Below are 15,623 nucleotides of genomic sequence, written 5' to 3' on the forward strand. Positions count from 1 at the left end.
GGTACTCGATATAAACTTTATCCAGCTCTCTCGTCTAGCTTGTCGACGCGTTCTCCTTGCCTGCGATTTGACCCGCTTGAAACTTTCCAGGTTTTCAGCTGTTGGGGAATCGCGAAGCAACGCTCGTTCTTTTAGATGCGGAGCATCTTATACTCGTGCCTTGTAGTGCGCCGTCCGCACCGCTTCTCGAACATTCGACAGCTGACGCGCGCGCATGCGCCGTCGCGCCGTCGCCCACTCTTCCACCATCTGTGCATCCCTTCCTCCTCTACACACCGCGCGCGCTTCACTCCTCCACCATCTGTGCACCCTTCCTCCTCTACACACCGCGTTCGACATCTAAAATTCTCCTGATTCTCCAGTGGACGCGCATGTGGCGTCACGCTTCGAGAACATTCAACAGCTGACAGTGCATGCGCCGTTGTGCTGTATATATACTCAAGGTCGGCGCTCGCTCGCTCAGTTGCCGCTCGTCAGTTGGTTTGTACGGCGCGTCGACGTCCAAGGTCGCGGTGAAATGAATTCCAACGAATCCACAAACACAATGATCGACGTCCCTTCGACCAGCGCCGCCCTTTCGCATACGTGTGTACGTGTTCACTCATTTAACACCCCCTCCTACAACCACGTTAACCAATTTAGCCATCGACCCAAGTAAGTCGCAATTTAACACCCCATTTCACAACCACGTTAACCAATTTAGCCATCGACCCAAGTAAGTCGCACTTTAACACCCCGTTAACCAATTATATGGTCCGCATCCTCCTCAGTGTTCCCCCGAGGGAAGCTGCGGGCAATTTTTTTTTCTGAGTGGTCCGTACTTTCCTGCATGCGTCGTTCTACCATGGGACTCGCCGTTTAGAAGACATGCTGCTTGCTTTGGCAATACATTTAGATGCGGCATCAAGTATAAAAGCTGTAAAATACGTGACAGCAACATCTATGGTCAGGGCAGACAGCTCAGTCTATGTCATGTGTGTAAGAGTTCTATATCCCTCCCAATCAGCTGAGTCAATCTTCCATCGAGGAACCTGCGGGGGTAGTTGATCTTTGTTCGGCGCACTTAGGATGATTGGAAAGTGGTCACTCCCATACGGGTTTTTAAGAACGTTCCACTTAAAAACAGGTAAAAGGGACGGTTATGAAATGCTAAGATCTATGGAGGAGTACGTGTTGTTTGCAAGGCTGAAATACGTAGGCTCCTTTATATTTAAAAGACATAAACTAGAAGAGAAAAGGAGCTGCTCATTGAGACGTCCTCGCGCATCACATTGAGCATCGCCCCACAGGACATTGTGCGCGTTACAATCACCTAGAACCAGAAACGGCTCTGGTAGTTCATCTATTAATGATTCTAGATCACGTCTGTGTAGCTGTTTATGCGGTGGTATGTACACAGAACAAATGGTAATGCGTTTATTAAAAAGTACAGCTCGAATGACCACTGCCTCAAGGGCCGTTTGGAGATTCAAATGCTGGCATGCTATACTTCAATCAGCTATAATGGCCACTCCGCGAGATGGTACGACAGCATTCTCCCGGTCTTTTCGGAAAATAATATATTGCCGTAGGTAGTCCTTGTGCTTGGGAGTTAAGTGCGTATCATGCACACATAACACTTTCGCGTTAAACTTACTCAGAAGTTCTTGGACGTCATTTAAATTTCTAAGTATTCCCCTCACGTTCCACTGTATGATTTTGTTCATAGTAGAAAAAAAGGAAAAAGTGCTGTGTGCAGGGAAGACGGAGATTAGCTCATTTTACAGGGCCTTTGTCAGGCCCTGTAATCGGCGTTTTGTCTTTTTTGGGGCGGTCGAGAGAAGCTCGCCGCTCCTTCGGCGCTTTCTGCGCCGTTGGTTTGAACTGTTGTACATAGCTTTTTGCGAGGCACTGGACGTCCGCTCTATAGAGCGATCTGTGCATCGCTTAGACTTCGCCTTGTTCGACAAGGTCTTTGTCCCCACCGAGCTGGAGGTCGATGAGGCCCCCTAGGCCTCGTGATTGGCCTGGCTGCTGCCAAAGCTTGTAGAGGTCACTGGTGTAGACAGGCTGAATGTGGGCAGAGCAGCGCTGGCTGCTCCCGCCGTAGGGGCTTGTGGCGTTGGCCTCGGCACGCTAGGCGCTGTCCGGTAAACTGCCAAGGGCCTTTGTGGTGCCGCCCCTCCTTGCATCACTTCGGCGAAAGGTGTTTTTAGTGCCAATGATGGCGAGATCCGTTGTCTTGCTTTTCTGATGGTGATATTTTCCTTCACCTTTTTAGTTATTATTTCTTTTTCTTTTTTTAGGCTGGGCACGCTCTGGAGTATGCGGGGTGACTACCTTCGCAGTTAGCACAGAGGACCTCATCATGACTACACTAATCAGCACTGTGGCCGGTTGTGCCACATTTACCACACATCAGATGCCCTCGGTAGCACTGGGATGCATGACCAAATCGCTGGCATTTGAAACAACGCCTCGGGTTTGGATTGAAGGGTCGGACATGGAATTTTAGATAGCCAGTTACGAGAGTCTCAGGTAAAGTGGTTGAGTTGAAGGTGAGTATCAAGTGTTTTGTTGCTATTTTGTTGTTGTTACGTCTTATTTTGATGCGCTGGACATGTAATACACCTTGGTCCTTCCATCCATCAAGGAGCTCTTCTTCCCTCAGTGTCAACAAATCTTCGTGCGATACCACGCCCTTCACTGTATTCATGGTACGGTGTGCGCTCACAGAGACAGGGATGTTACCAAAGGCTACAAGGTGCGAGAGTTCATTTTAGTGTTCCTTGTCTTCTAATTCGAGAAGCAGATCTCCTCTTGCCATCTTCGTGGCCTTATAACCGGTTCCAGTGGTCTCTCTCGAGCACTTGGCCACAAGGAATGGTGAGATTGCTCTAGCTTTTGTAGATGATTGTTCGCAGTGGAAGACACGGTATTTTGGGAAAGTTTCTCTGTTTTTTGGCCAAAGTAGAGAAGTTGCGTCAGTGCGTACCCTTTTCAACGCACGATCAGTTAGAGAGGGGGTCGAGGATCTCATGGGAAAATGTGGAATCATGGAGTCCAACAAGGGGACGTGGAAGAGCATGTGGGCATGTCTGCGCAACGCCAGCAGTACGCAGTTACTATAACCCATTTTGGTTTACCCTAGTTTGAATAGCCACACAGGGTAACTCTGCCGCCAGGAAAAAACAGAAGTAAATTAAAGAGAGAACAGGAAAGATTGAAAGTGAGAGAGGAAGACAAAGATGAAGAGAGAGAGAGAAGAGAAAAGGCGACTGCCGGTTTCCCCTGAGTGGGTCAGCCCAGGGGTGCCGTCTACGTGAAGCCGGGGCCAAAGGGGTGTGTTGCCGCCACGGGGGGGGGGGGGGGGGGCATTAAAGGTCCTATCACATAGCATTGGCTCAACCCCCAGGATCCCCTTTTCCCCGGACACGGCAAATCCACGCACGGATAGACGTGGGAGGGAGTCAAAACTCTCCCGTTAGCTCGGGTCCGTGTTGTCACTACACACCAAACGCCTACTTGCGCAGGCGCCCCTGCGGGGATTTCAAATCGGGTCACGAAGTTCAAAAAAGTTGGTTCTTTCCTTCGAAACAAAACCAAAACACAGGAATAAACGGAACCACAAGAGCGATTAGTAACTCCCTAGTACGAGGAATACGCAAATCCGTGTACTTCCCATCGTTCCATTATCACTGAACGATTGCAGTGCTATAGAGTGCCCTCTATTTAATTTTAGAATACTCTATGATGAGTGGTATTTGCCACATCACTATCACAAATACACTTTGTTTTTTTAGAGGAATGTCAATAGGAGGCATCATTCGCTGCGTTTTTTTATCTGCATGAATTTTTAAGGCTCATGGGCTTTTGGGTTAGTGGATCTTGTCATGCCTCTACAGCAACATCTCTGCTTTCATCAATAGTACATTATGTACTAACGGGGCATTGGCGTATTGGTCATGTCTTCGAACCGAATTCTTTCATTAAAACTTTGCTGGTCTCAGCTTTTCTGTTGGAGAAATATCCTCTCATGTTATAGGCGTTGTTTTAGTCTGAGTTCGTCATTTTCTGAAATTACTGGCATGTACCAACCACCGGTGTACGCTTCATCATATAGTGAAAACACGATGTAACCAAATACACAACTGTGCCCTCCATTCATGAGTCTTACTTGTAAAACAAATGCAACCAGTATACAAAAAATGAAAATAAAACAACTGTGCTTCACATTTGTGGAAAAATTATAAACCCATTAATCACAGTGACATGGTCTTCTAATGCTGAGCTGATAGACGCGCGTTCGACCTCATTAACTGTGGCCGCATTGTCAAGGCAGCTACATGCCAGACAACCGTTTACACGATGTCAGTGCACGGTTATTAACCGCAGGTGGTCGAAACTTCTGGAGCCATTCATTACGGTCTGCAGCGTGTTCCTTGTTCGTGGAACCCCAGGAATTTTACCCTATACATTACTGGATCTCCGCCCATCGCCAATCCCGTTTCTTTACTATTATTTCGGCTGAAAACCACAAGAACGAAGACACTTTTTTTCCGTTATCACTTTTAACTCAATAATTTGCGCTTCTCTCAGCTCTCATTGTTTAAATTCCAGAAATTCAAGAGTTTAGGATGAAAACTCAATGAAATGGCTTTTCTCGTGTATTGTTTTGGCTTCCACGTCACCGGCGCCACCATAAATAATTCCTTTCACTTGCGCACCACAACGAAACCGCCACGACAATCTACAACCGTTGCAGGGCAAAAGCCTCTTACCATCCTGCGCTGGCTGCTGCCACATTACACTTGCAAACATCTGCTCGCCGAATTATATGTCTCCCCCACATGCATACGCTTTGACTTGGAATCTGGTCCCCCTTAAGGACCAGTAATTACTTTGACTACATGCATCCTTCTTGCAGCGGGAATTAACCACAAGACGTGTGTTATAGTCAGTGCGTTGTCATAGCAGATAACACACCACACTGGTCTGCGACGTTTTTTCAAATATTACGGTCTACGCCGAATAATGACGATGGCCAATATTTCACACGATAGTGTAGCACTTTGTTGAATGAAGTTCTCAGAAGCAATCAAAGCAAGATATAACGTTTGAGCCTTGCATTCTAGGTTGCACAGATGGGCTACCCTAAATGAAATTTATGTACAGCTCACGAAACCTCCATCATCGCGCTGGCAGGTATGTGTGGAATCACCAAGACGATGCTTCGAGCGTCTGCGCTTGTTCTTTGTCCTCGTGTAGCGTGGCATTGTAGCGTAGAGGAGTTGTGTCGTCGCGCACTGTCGTGTCGTAGTCGAGCGCCCTTGGGCGGGCACCTCCTTTGACGCTCACGTACGTCGACGTCGGCTCGGTGCGCTCCGTGGCGTGTCGCACCTCGATGTAGAACAGAGCGTGGTGGCCCTTCTTCTTCGAGACGCCAGAAATGACCGCGCTGAAGGCCAGGACAACGAGGCACAAGGTGGCGGCGACCGTGCAGCGCTGCATGCACACGTAGTACGCCGATGGTACCCGCCGCCGTGGCTCGTCACCTGCGCAGAGGCGATGCACTGCCACTTTGTACAAATATAACGAAGCCATACAGCCTGAAGAAATTCTAGCTAATAATTGGGTCTGAATTGACGGATGGTAGGTATGAGCGTACCTCTCTTTTTTTCCTAACGTAGCTCTTGGTGCGAAATGACCACGAGCGACGGACAAGCGCGGATAGATGTTCACTTGTCCGTCTCTCGTGTTGATTTCGAACCAAAAGCTACGTTAGGAATGAGCCAAATCTCCAACAAGTTTTTCATCTTCCAGCCACATTCCTGCTTTCTATATGGAAGGCCAGGCAGGCATTGTGCCCCTCCAGGTGTCAGTGGCCAGCTTGCTCCACCTCTGTTTTCTCAGTGCCCTTGTGAATCTGTGTATGCAAATCAACTAATAATAGTAATAATGCGACAATGACCAGAGTGCTACCATATGCGACAAATATCGAAAAACATTTTCTGTTGTTTTATTCAGAGTAATGCCGTAACTGTCTATTTCAGTAGAACCTATCTCCGCATTGAGGAGAAAGAAGTATTCCATACTCCAACTTTTCCCCGTTTGGCAGAATGTGTTTATTTTTCCTGCTGATGATGTTTATGTTCTATCTCTACGTTTTGGCCATGAGTACTATTACCATTTATCATTTTGCCTATTGCAGGTAATCTCAGCTCTTTGTCGTTTTCTACATAAGGCTTCGCGTAATGATTTTTTCTAGGCGCACACCTAGGCTGATGTTGATTTATTGATTGTAGTAACTTTATTGACATGGCGCCTGGCTGAATACTACACATTCAATTAGAACGTGTTCCGTCATTTGATAATGACGACCTCGTATGGTTGGCCCTCTCCCACGCAGAGAGATGGGCCATGAGCCTAGTGGCAGGATGCTTAAATAATGAACTGTGAAACTAAAACCAAGTGGGAGACCTATAGGGTAAAAATCAAAGTTCGAATAAATGAAACTTCTCGAATAAGGCTTCTAGAATTGTTCTTCTCTGAATAAAATAGCGATGATAGAGTATAAAGAAATGTCCCATTGTTTCAGTTCACTTCAAAACATGCACAGCAGGGACACGTTGAGTCCAGATTTGTTTAATTGATAATTCAGTTGCGGAATTTCACAGCACAGTCTGAAGTGAGAAATTTCTCACAGGCGAGATAGGTACCACTGTTTATTCCAGCAATAGCTTATATGCAGAAAATCTTGTTTACTTGTTTGAGGAGGGTGTCTAGTGAGGTCTATTGATGTATTATACTAAGCAAAATGGGACGAAGCAAGAGTTACACCACAGACCACGTCCACACAGGAAAAACAGAAAACTGTCATCCCTCACGTCCACGGTGTGAGCAATGCGCTCAGGAATATCGTTAGCAAAGCAGGCGTAAGACCCCCTTTTTTCGCTCACCACATGCTTGGCAACCTATGCCAACAAGAAAACGCTAGTAACCACTAGGAGCACGCATGCCTGAATAAGCACAGGACGCAGTATAAGGAGTGTGTTAGCAATGCCGTTCACGACATTCTGCTGTCATGTGCCTGCACCTATGCTGGAACTCACTGCTTGAACGACCACCCGAGAGAGCATGGTATATTCTTGGGACTTCAATGAGCACCACTTTAGCACCTCATTGTTCCTCGTGTGGCTGCACCCCACTCTTCCATAATATCGAGGTGCTCTCAGAATATCGCCACAGGATGAAGTGCGAAATCAACGATGCCTTCTCTATCAAGAAAAAAGAAAATGTATGCGTCAGTGAGGCTTCACTCACTCCTCTCGAAAGAAAGATTTTAATATATTGGGACATTTCGGCTAGCGACAGATTCACATGTAATCTTTTCGGGCACGTGGTGCATGGTTTTAGTCTTGTTTCTTTTTTTTCAGCTATATATTTTCGAGTGTATTAAACTTGAACACAGTTGCTCATCAGTGCTTATTTGTATGGATATTTTTACTTTGTCCCATTCTTGACCCAATACTCCCTCAGTACCTGTTTCACTTTGCAAACAAGCATTTCTGAACCTTCGTGCTGTCGCGTAAGTCGTATGTGGTAAAATTAAGATGAGGCGTCTACGCAGACATACTGCAGCTAAATTTAGAGTCCGCCATTTCGTTCAAATAGAATCTACATTAGATGACGAAACCTTTTCATCAGTCTTCAAATTGTTGCCGTCGGAAGTAGAGTACTTAGTGAGACAGAATAACTCGCCACCCCTGTGCAGTCATCGACCGAGTCGTATGTCTCGTACACACATCACGTACTCTCGCTGTGCAGAAAAACGTAGAAGCGAATATCCGGGGGTGAGAAGGTGGGCCATATATAAGGGCGTCGTGAACAATGCTGTATACCTCACCACTAAGTAATACAGCCGCCTCAAAAGGTACAGGAGCCACCGCATTGTAGAGCAATTTGCTGGCCTTATATCAACGTTCTCTGATATCGGCGTCACACCATCCTTTGAGAGTATTTTGGCACGTGTCGTTCGACGGGGGCTCAAAGCGGCAAACCAGACGCCCTTCCACCCACCTCCCTTCGACCCTGTCGAAGCACTCCTCACGGTCTCTATTATCCAGGCCGGCAACTAGAGCTCTCCTGTCACCTGCTCCATCTCTCGATAAGATTCCCTGCCGGCGCCAATAGAGTTTTATTGCTGGGTACGCAAGCGCTTCGGGTTCCGTGGGCTTGGGGGCGCGTGGTGTTGCGGACTTTATATGCTCCCTACGGGAGCAGAGTTGCGCATAAGTCTGCCATTACGTTTAAAGGCTATGTAATAAACTCACTATGGTGTCTCTCATAATAATATGAGGGTTTTCGGACGTTAAACTTAACAATTATTTTATTGAGAGAAAAATACTTAAAAAAATAAATCATTCGTAATAACGCTGCCGCACGGTTTTCACACCACACGTACGATACACAATGTTTCTGCGAAAACAACTTCGTGATTGCTTGGTTTATTTTGAATGAAGGAATGGATGGATGGATGGATGGATGGATGGATGGATGGATGGATGGATGGATGGATGGATGGATGGATGCATGGATGGATGGATGGATGGATGGATGGACGGACGCACGGACAGACGGGCGGACGGACGGACGGACGAACGGACGGATGGATGGATGGATGGATGGATGGATGGATGGATGGATGGATGGATGGATGGATGGATGGATGGATGGATGGATGGATGGATGGATGATTGGGCGTTGGCTAATGCCACCAAGCCGTAATACTTAAAGAACCAAAAACTAGCTTATTTCTTTCGTTTAAATAATGAGGTTGAAGATTCGTACTACTTTGCAGTGAAGATTTATTTTTCACTAGTGCCTTGACTTTGGCAACCAATCAGATAACCTCATAGTCGAGAGTTCGACGGAATGCCGTCTGGTCAGGTAAAGGCATTGTTGAAAAAACAGGTCACTGACCAATGTCAAATAAAAACAAAGACGTTTCGGGATCCGTACGGATCCCTTGTTCACAATGGGATGACGGCTGAGCACCAGGTTCTTATGTAACGTTGAGCGCATGACGCAAAGTCCGGGAGTACACGTGGTTTAGTGTGCCAGATGATCTATTGATTGTGTTACTTGTCGTTTGAATGATTAGTGATTCGAGGTTCAGTCTGGTTGTAAAATTCTTCTCCGTGGCCATGATGCGTGCGTTGTCCCAGCTTATCTCGTGGCCCGTCTTCTCGGCATGCTCTGCGAGTGCATTTGTCACTGTGTGGCCCTTGGCGACGTCATTCTTGTGTTGCATCAGACGTCTGCAGTAATTTCCACTCGTGCCAATGTACACCGATTCGCAATTGGCGCATGGTATCTTGTAGACAACACCAGGAAAGTGTTGCCGAGGGAGAGGTGTACTTGTGGACTCCCTCCCGGGCGAAAGGGAAGACGACAAAGCTTCTTCCCAAATATCACGGACCTTTCCGTCTTGTGCGCCAGGTAGCCGAGAACAACTGGGAGGTGGTAGACCAAACTGGGAAAAAACGTGACGTTGTGAATGTGGCGCGTTTAAAGGCCTGCCACGTTCAATTGGGCTCCGATGCCGACGACGCGGACGATGAGTCTGATGATAATCATGAGGTCCGCGATCTCGGTGGTGATGTGCGCGAGGGAAGTGCCAGGAGAGATGACCACGGATTGCATCGAAGTGTTGTGCGCGAGTGCAGTGCAAGGAGAGATGACCACGGATTGCATCAAAGTGTTGTGCGCGAGTGCGGCTCCAATGGTGATGTGCGCGAGTGCGGTTCGCGAGTGGGTCAGGAACTCCGTTTGCAACATTGTGTGCGCGGGACACAGACCAGTGTTCCAGTACAGCAGTGCGAAAGCTACGACACGGACACTGAACTTTACTCGGACTGGAAGACATTTTCAAGTAATAACAACGCACAACAGAATGTCAGTGCTTACGAAACGGACACTGAATTGTATTGCAGTACCGATGAGTGAACCCATATATTTCTGTGTCCAATGATTTTTGTTTTTCATCTGTTGTTTTTATGTAATTTTTTTAAAGCCTCTCACCTGTTATACACATGCATAAGTGTCTTCAAATAAGCATCTCACACACTTGTTGAATGCAAAACCTCTTTGTATAATTAGTCTATTTATTGTCGTGTTTTGCAGATAAAACCAGTGGGGCACTCTTTTTCGTAGGGGGGAGGTGTCGCGAGAGCAAGGTTTCCAGCTCCAGTATCTTCTCAGGAAATTTGTGCAAAACCAACTCCTGCTTCTTTTTTAAGTCTTTCTTTGTACTCTTCTACCTTTGGGTTTGTTTCTCGCTCCATTACAGAGCTTCGGCTTTTGACTTTAATGGAATGTGGGATAAATCGTGTTTTCCAGCCTGGAACAGGCGCCTACACGCTGCATTTTACGGCTCACAAAGCGAGCAGTCAAGGTCGCCCTGTTCGGGATTAGAAGGGGAAAGCTTACTAGGAAAAGCGTCTAGCAATAGCAGGTCCGGCGCCACCGTCTGAGTCTAAGCCATTGTTAACAGGCACGCGTGTCATTGAGAATGACATGGGGACGCGACCACTTAGCCTGACCGAGACATAGTGGCGGCCGGTAAACGACCATATTCCCCCGCGCTCTTGCTAGGATGTCCGGGCGCCTCGCTGTCGCATGTACACCTGGTAAGCAATGGTGTACCCATCGCTCTTAAGGACGCTTCTAGAAAGCAACAGTTAATGAAAGAACTTACGGGGCCCGAGCGTGGGAACGGCCGCCGACGGTAGTCGGCTGAAGGAAGCAGCACGGCCTGGTATGGGAGAGAGTGTCACGTGCGGAGGACCTTTCCCTTTGCGTGTTTCATTTTGGTAAGGAGGTTTTTACAAATGTAGTGCCTTTTATGAAAGTGTTTCTGTGATTGGTTGTGATGCTGCGAGTCCCAACATGTGATTGGTTTTTGTAAAGACTCTTTGTTCGACCAAGGGTTAAAAAGAGGATGTTTAAACTTGAAAAGCGGAGCGGAGTCGGGGTAAACAGCGGATCTCACCACGGGAGACCAGGCCATGCAGGCCGTGGGGTATGTCACCATTTTCTATGTTTTGTCTTCGTGACCCAGTGCATTTTGTAAATTTAAGTTGTGTTAGCTAAATAAACCCCCAATGAGTGCTCCCCGAAATCATCGTGTTGACGTCTCATCGATTGCCTCCGCGGAGTTTCACCCACACTTATTCGTCTCCCTGGTCGTCCAATGCGCCTAACTTTAACAACCCCGACGTTTCGCTACAACGGAGCCCAACGAGGGGACGCTACAAGTTTGCGGGTGCTAAAACCTGCAGACGCCAGCCGTACAACGCTACTATAACCCAATGCGCCTAGACCAAGGTAGGCTATTTGCACAGGGTTAACCCTAGCCGCCAGGAAGTTTGGAAGTAAACAGAAGAGAGGAGAAGACAGGACAGATAAAAAGTGAGAGATAAAGACGAAGATGTAGGGAGAGAGAGATAGGAAAAGGCGACTGCCGATTTCCCCTGGGTGGGTCAGCCCAGGGGTGCCGTCTACGTGAAGCCGGGGCCGAAGGGGTGTGTTGCCTCTGCCGGGGGGCCTTAACTGTCCAATCACCCAGCGTCGGCTCAACCCCCAGGATCCCCTTTTCCCCGGACACGGCAAAGCCACGCACGGCTAGGCGTGGGAGGGAGTAGAAACTCCCCCGTTAGCTCGGAAGACAACTACTGAACTGAAGATATTAGGCACATATGTTTTTCTTGAAAATAAAGGACGTATCATGGGATATGGCCTGACATAAAGAGAGCTAAGAAGTAGAACCGACACATTTTTCGTAAGCTTTTATTGGATGCGAATTAGTATACATAAGGACCCCTCGCTCTACATGCTAGTCGCCGCCATTACGCTCGTACATGAATTAGGATGACACCGACCGAAGGACAAGAACTGCGTTAATTTTGTGGCAAATATTAGTATATCCTCCAATCACTGCAATTCACACTACTTTGATGAGCTAATTGAAGTCCACATGCAATGTTATCATATAAAGTATGAGGGCTAATATATATATATATATATATATATATATATATATATATATTGTAATGACGAAAACCGAAACTGGAACTCTCTCTGGCACAGACTCGCATGCTAGGAGGAAGCCGACGAAGAGGAAGCAGAATAAGAACAGCCGGCCTGCAGCAAAGGCGTTGTGTCTTATTTCTCGTCCTTACAATGGCGCAGTCGACGAAGAAAACGGCTTACGTCTCGGTTTCGTCATCCAGAACGCCCGCCGACGTGCAGCCGCGGTAAGCGTCGCTTGAGGACGGCGTCAAGCCCTCCTCGGCAGCTGTTCACCTGCCGCCACTGACACCACCGTTCGGGGATGGCGCCAAGGCCTCCTCGGCGGCTCTAGTATACCCATCACCGGTATTTCTTCATGAAAAGGGACACCGTCTACGCGTCCTTCGCCACGGATTGTGCCGTGAGCACAGGTCCACAAGTGAACCCTGCGGCACAAGCCACCTGTCCGTACCCTCGTGGATCATCGGCAGCGTGGTTCTCTCATCGTAAAAACGCTGTTCACGCTTCCTCGATCATGGAGCCGACAGCCCTCCTGCAGCCGGGAGCACCTGTGCCGCCATTCGGGGACGGCGTCCAGGCCTTCTCGATGGCTCCTGGGCAGGCTTGCCCCGGCCCCACCACGACAGTACATGGCCTGTCGTTGACCGGGAATGCCGTTCACGCTTCCCACTGCGACAACGTCCTGCTCAGTGCTTCATCGGCACCTCAGCCGCTCAGGGGTGCTGTTCAAGCTCCCTCGGCCGAGGGTACCACAGCAGTGAGTACGCTGATCGGGGAACACGTCCCCACTGGCTCCGCATGTGGGCCGCCCGAGAGTGCCACCGAGCTTTCGCGCACCATTGCGCGACTCCGCCTCGAGGTCGGCGCCCTGACAGCGTCGAGTTCTGCGATATTCCCTGCTGCCTTGCCGGGACTTCACATTATCGATGAGGCGTTGGCCGCGGCCGCCTCGCAAGACCATTCAACAACTTCCCCCGAGAGCCGCAGCAAGCTCCAGTATACTCTCGCGGCTCTTTCACACCAACTTGGCTGTGTGGCGTCGCTATTTTCTGGAGCTTCGCCTGCCGTGACACCACCACCGGCTGCCTCCGAGCTACCCGAGTTTCGCGGCTTCCAGGACGATGCCGTCGATTGGGTGGCTACCATCAATGCTCTCGGAGCTCGCAAGGGATGGAGCGACAATCAGAAGTGGTGCGTGGCCTTAGACCGCCTTCAAAATCCTGCTGCTGCGTGGCACAGGTACGAAGGCGTGCGGCAGCAGTCCTGGGCGGACTGGAGCGCCAAGCTCATTGCTGCGTTTGGAAGAATTGAGTCTGACCTCACTGCTACCTCTCATTCTACCCTCGCCACTACCGAGCAAGGGGCTATTGAGAAGCACAACGACGAGGCAGCTGCACCCTCTGCCAACCTGCCCTACCTCGGAGATCAACCTCACGAGGCGCCGCGCCCCCCTACAGCTGTGCCGCGTGCCCCCTCCCCGGACAGCTTCCCAGAGTACCCTGCGGCAATCATCGAGACAAGCTGGACGGTGTACTCCTCCGGGCAGATCTCTGACTCCGCGTCGACACCTGACACACAATTACCTTTGACCCATAGTAAGGAGCCGCACCATCCCCTGCCACCTTTGCCGTCATTGGCCGAGTGCGTGGACGCTCGTAACTTGCCAAATGCCGTCTCCCCTAACGAGCCACAAGTGCCTACTCCACCTGAGGAGGATGCCATCGAAGTCATTCCGGTGCAGTTCACGGTTGCTCCGGATGGCGAGGCAACTGGCCATGTCGACATGAACGCACGTGACGGATTGGCAAAAACCTCCACTTCGACCAGCAGTGCATCAGCGAAGACGCTAGAGCACGACTTGCGTCGCAAGTCTACGCGCAAAGTCTACACAGCGATGTCGCTGATATCTATCGATATAGCCCATCGTACCTTCCCTCGCTCTGAACAACGCAGGCGTCCCCGCTCAGTGTGGGCCGCAGTACTGCATACTGGTGTCCCTGCAATGTCATCCAAGCAGCGAAGGGGTAGTCATCGCGATGGTCCGCCACCAATGCGATCACTCCGCACCAGCCAGTATCACCTGCTGGGTTTACATTCTCCAGGTGACTACATTAACTTGCCGCGCGGACGCGACCTGCAGCGACCACCTCGACACAGCCAGGGTCGTCCACCAGAGTACAGGACAGTTCCACAGGACAGCTCGAGGCGTGCACATGACAGACTACCACGGCACTCCCAGTGCCGCCCTCCAGAGAAAATTGCCCTTTGCGCGCTAGCAGTCATGGCCGAGTGTAATGACGAAAACCGAAACTGGAACTCTCTCTGGCACAGACTCGCATGCTAGGAGGAAGCCGACGAAGAGGAAGCAGAATAAGAACAGCCGGCCTGCAGCAAAGGCGTTGTGTCTTATTTCTCGTCCTTACAATATATATATAGTTTCTGTCAGTTATAGTTGGAGTGAACGTAGGTATTTCAGAGGAAAAACAACGCCTTCTCTATGCGCAATTATTTATCTCCGATAGTGTGCTCAACTGCTCAAAGCTATTTTTATACCGCTTAGAAAGCTGGCGGCTATTGATATGTGGAGCTTAACGTCCCAAAACCGGCATACGGTTAAGAAGGACGCCGTATAGTGGAGGGCTCCGGAAATTCCGACCACTTGCGGTTGTTTAACATGCACGCAAAGCTGAGCACACGGGCTTAAAGCATTTTCACCTCCATCGAAAATGCAGCCACCGCAGTCGGGATTTGATCCCGTGACCGGCGGCTCAGCAGCCGACCACTACTACGATGAAGCTTCTAGTTGTTTTTTCTACACTATTGCTCTTTCAATAGCAATTTCTGGACACATTTCTTGTGCATTCACTGTTTGAAAAACACCCTCATAACTTCGGTTCCCAAGACCATGCGGTGCCTCCGCATGCAATGATTCGTATCGGTGGTGCAACTGAGAACCTATGATGACGTCTCTGACAGCGTTGCGGCCAACAAGTCAAAAATGTTTCTCATCGCACATTCTAAAATCGGAAGCATGTAAACCATCGCAACGCACCTCGAGATGGAGTATCCACGGTGCCCATAAAGAGTCCATCGTCTGGCCGAAAAGACGCGTCGTGGCTGCCCGAAGCTGCCAGCGTTCTGTCTTCCAACATTGGAATGATGCGCATGGTTGACTATTCTGGCGCCCTCCTTGGCCGCCAAGTAGTCCACGCTCCGTACCGGATCAGACGACACAATTGACGTTCGTGATTCCAAACCGCCATTCACAAAAAGGTTCGAAACACTTTGGTTATCGCCCTACCTACGGCTGTATGAGGACGATGATAATAATGATTATGAGGTTTCCCATGGCTCATACACACTCAGCGTACTTAAAAATAAAGTACGTGCAGTTATTCCACGAAGGTAAGTGACACAGCCAAACATGACAATCATGATATGCGTGTCATGTAAAACATACATGCTACGGCCATAGCGCTCTCGCGGATGTTTCGCTAGCTTCACATATACCAAGTTTAGTATTACGTTAAGTAAAAAGGTGACGAAGGTAA

At 49.1% G+C, this 15,623-nt stretch overlaps 1 protein-coding gene across 1 annotated transcript; it reads right to left on the bottom strand.

Annotated features, from left to right (window-relative positions):
* Nucleotides 1-4,528: 4,528 nt before the first annotated feature.
* Nucleotides 4,529-15,377, bottom strand: LOC142767124 (uncharacterized). Its single transcript, XM_075868349.1, has 2 exons — nt 15,125-15,377; nt 4,529-5,534 (listed from the first exon to the last, which is right to left on the bottom strand). The coding sequence occupies exons 1-2, from the start codon at nt 15,237-15,239 to the stop codon at nt 5,197-5,199; spliced, it is 453 nt and encodes a 150-aa protein (XP_075724464.1). The 5' UTR covers nt 15,240-15,377; the 3' UTR covers nt 4,529-5,196.
* Between the last annotated feature and the right edge of the window lie 246 nt (nt 15,378-15,623).

This window comes from Rhipicephalus microplus, chromosome 7, assembly GCF_043290135.1.
Source record: "Rhipicephalus microplus isolate Deutch F79 chromosome 7, USDA_Rmic, whole genome shotgun sequence".
NCBI classification, from domain to species: Eukaryota; Metazoa; Arthropoda; class Arachnida; order Ixodida; family Ixodidae; genus Rhipicephalus; species Rhipicephalus microplus.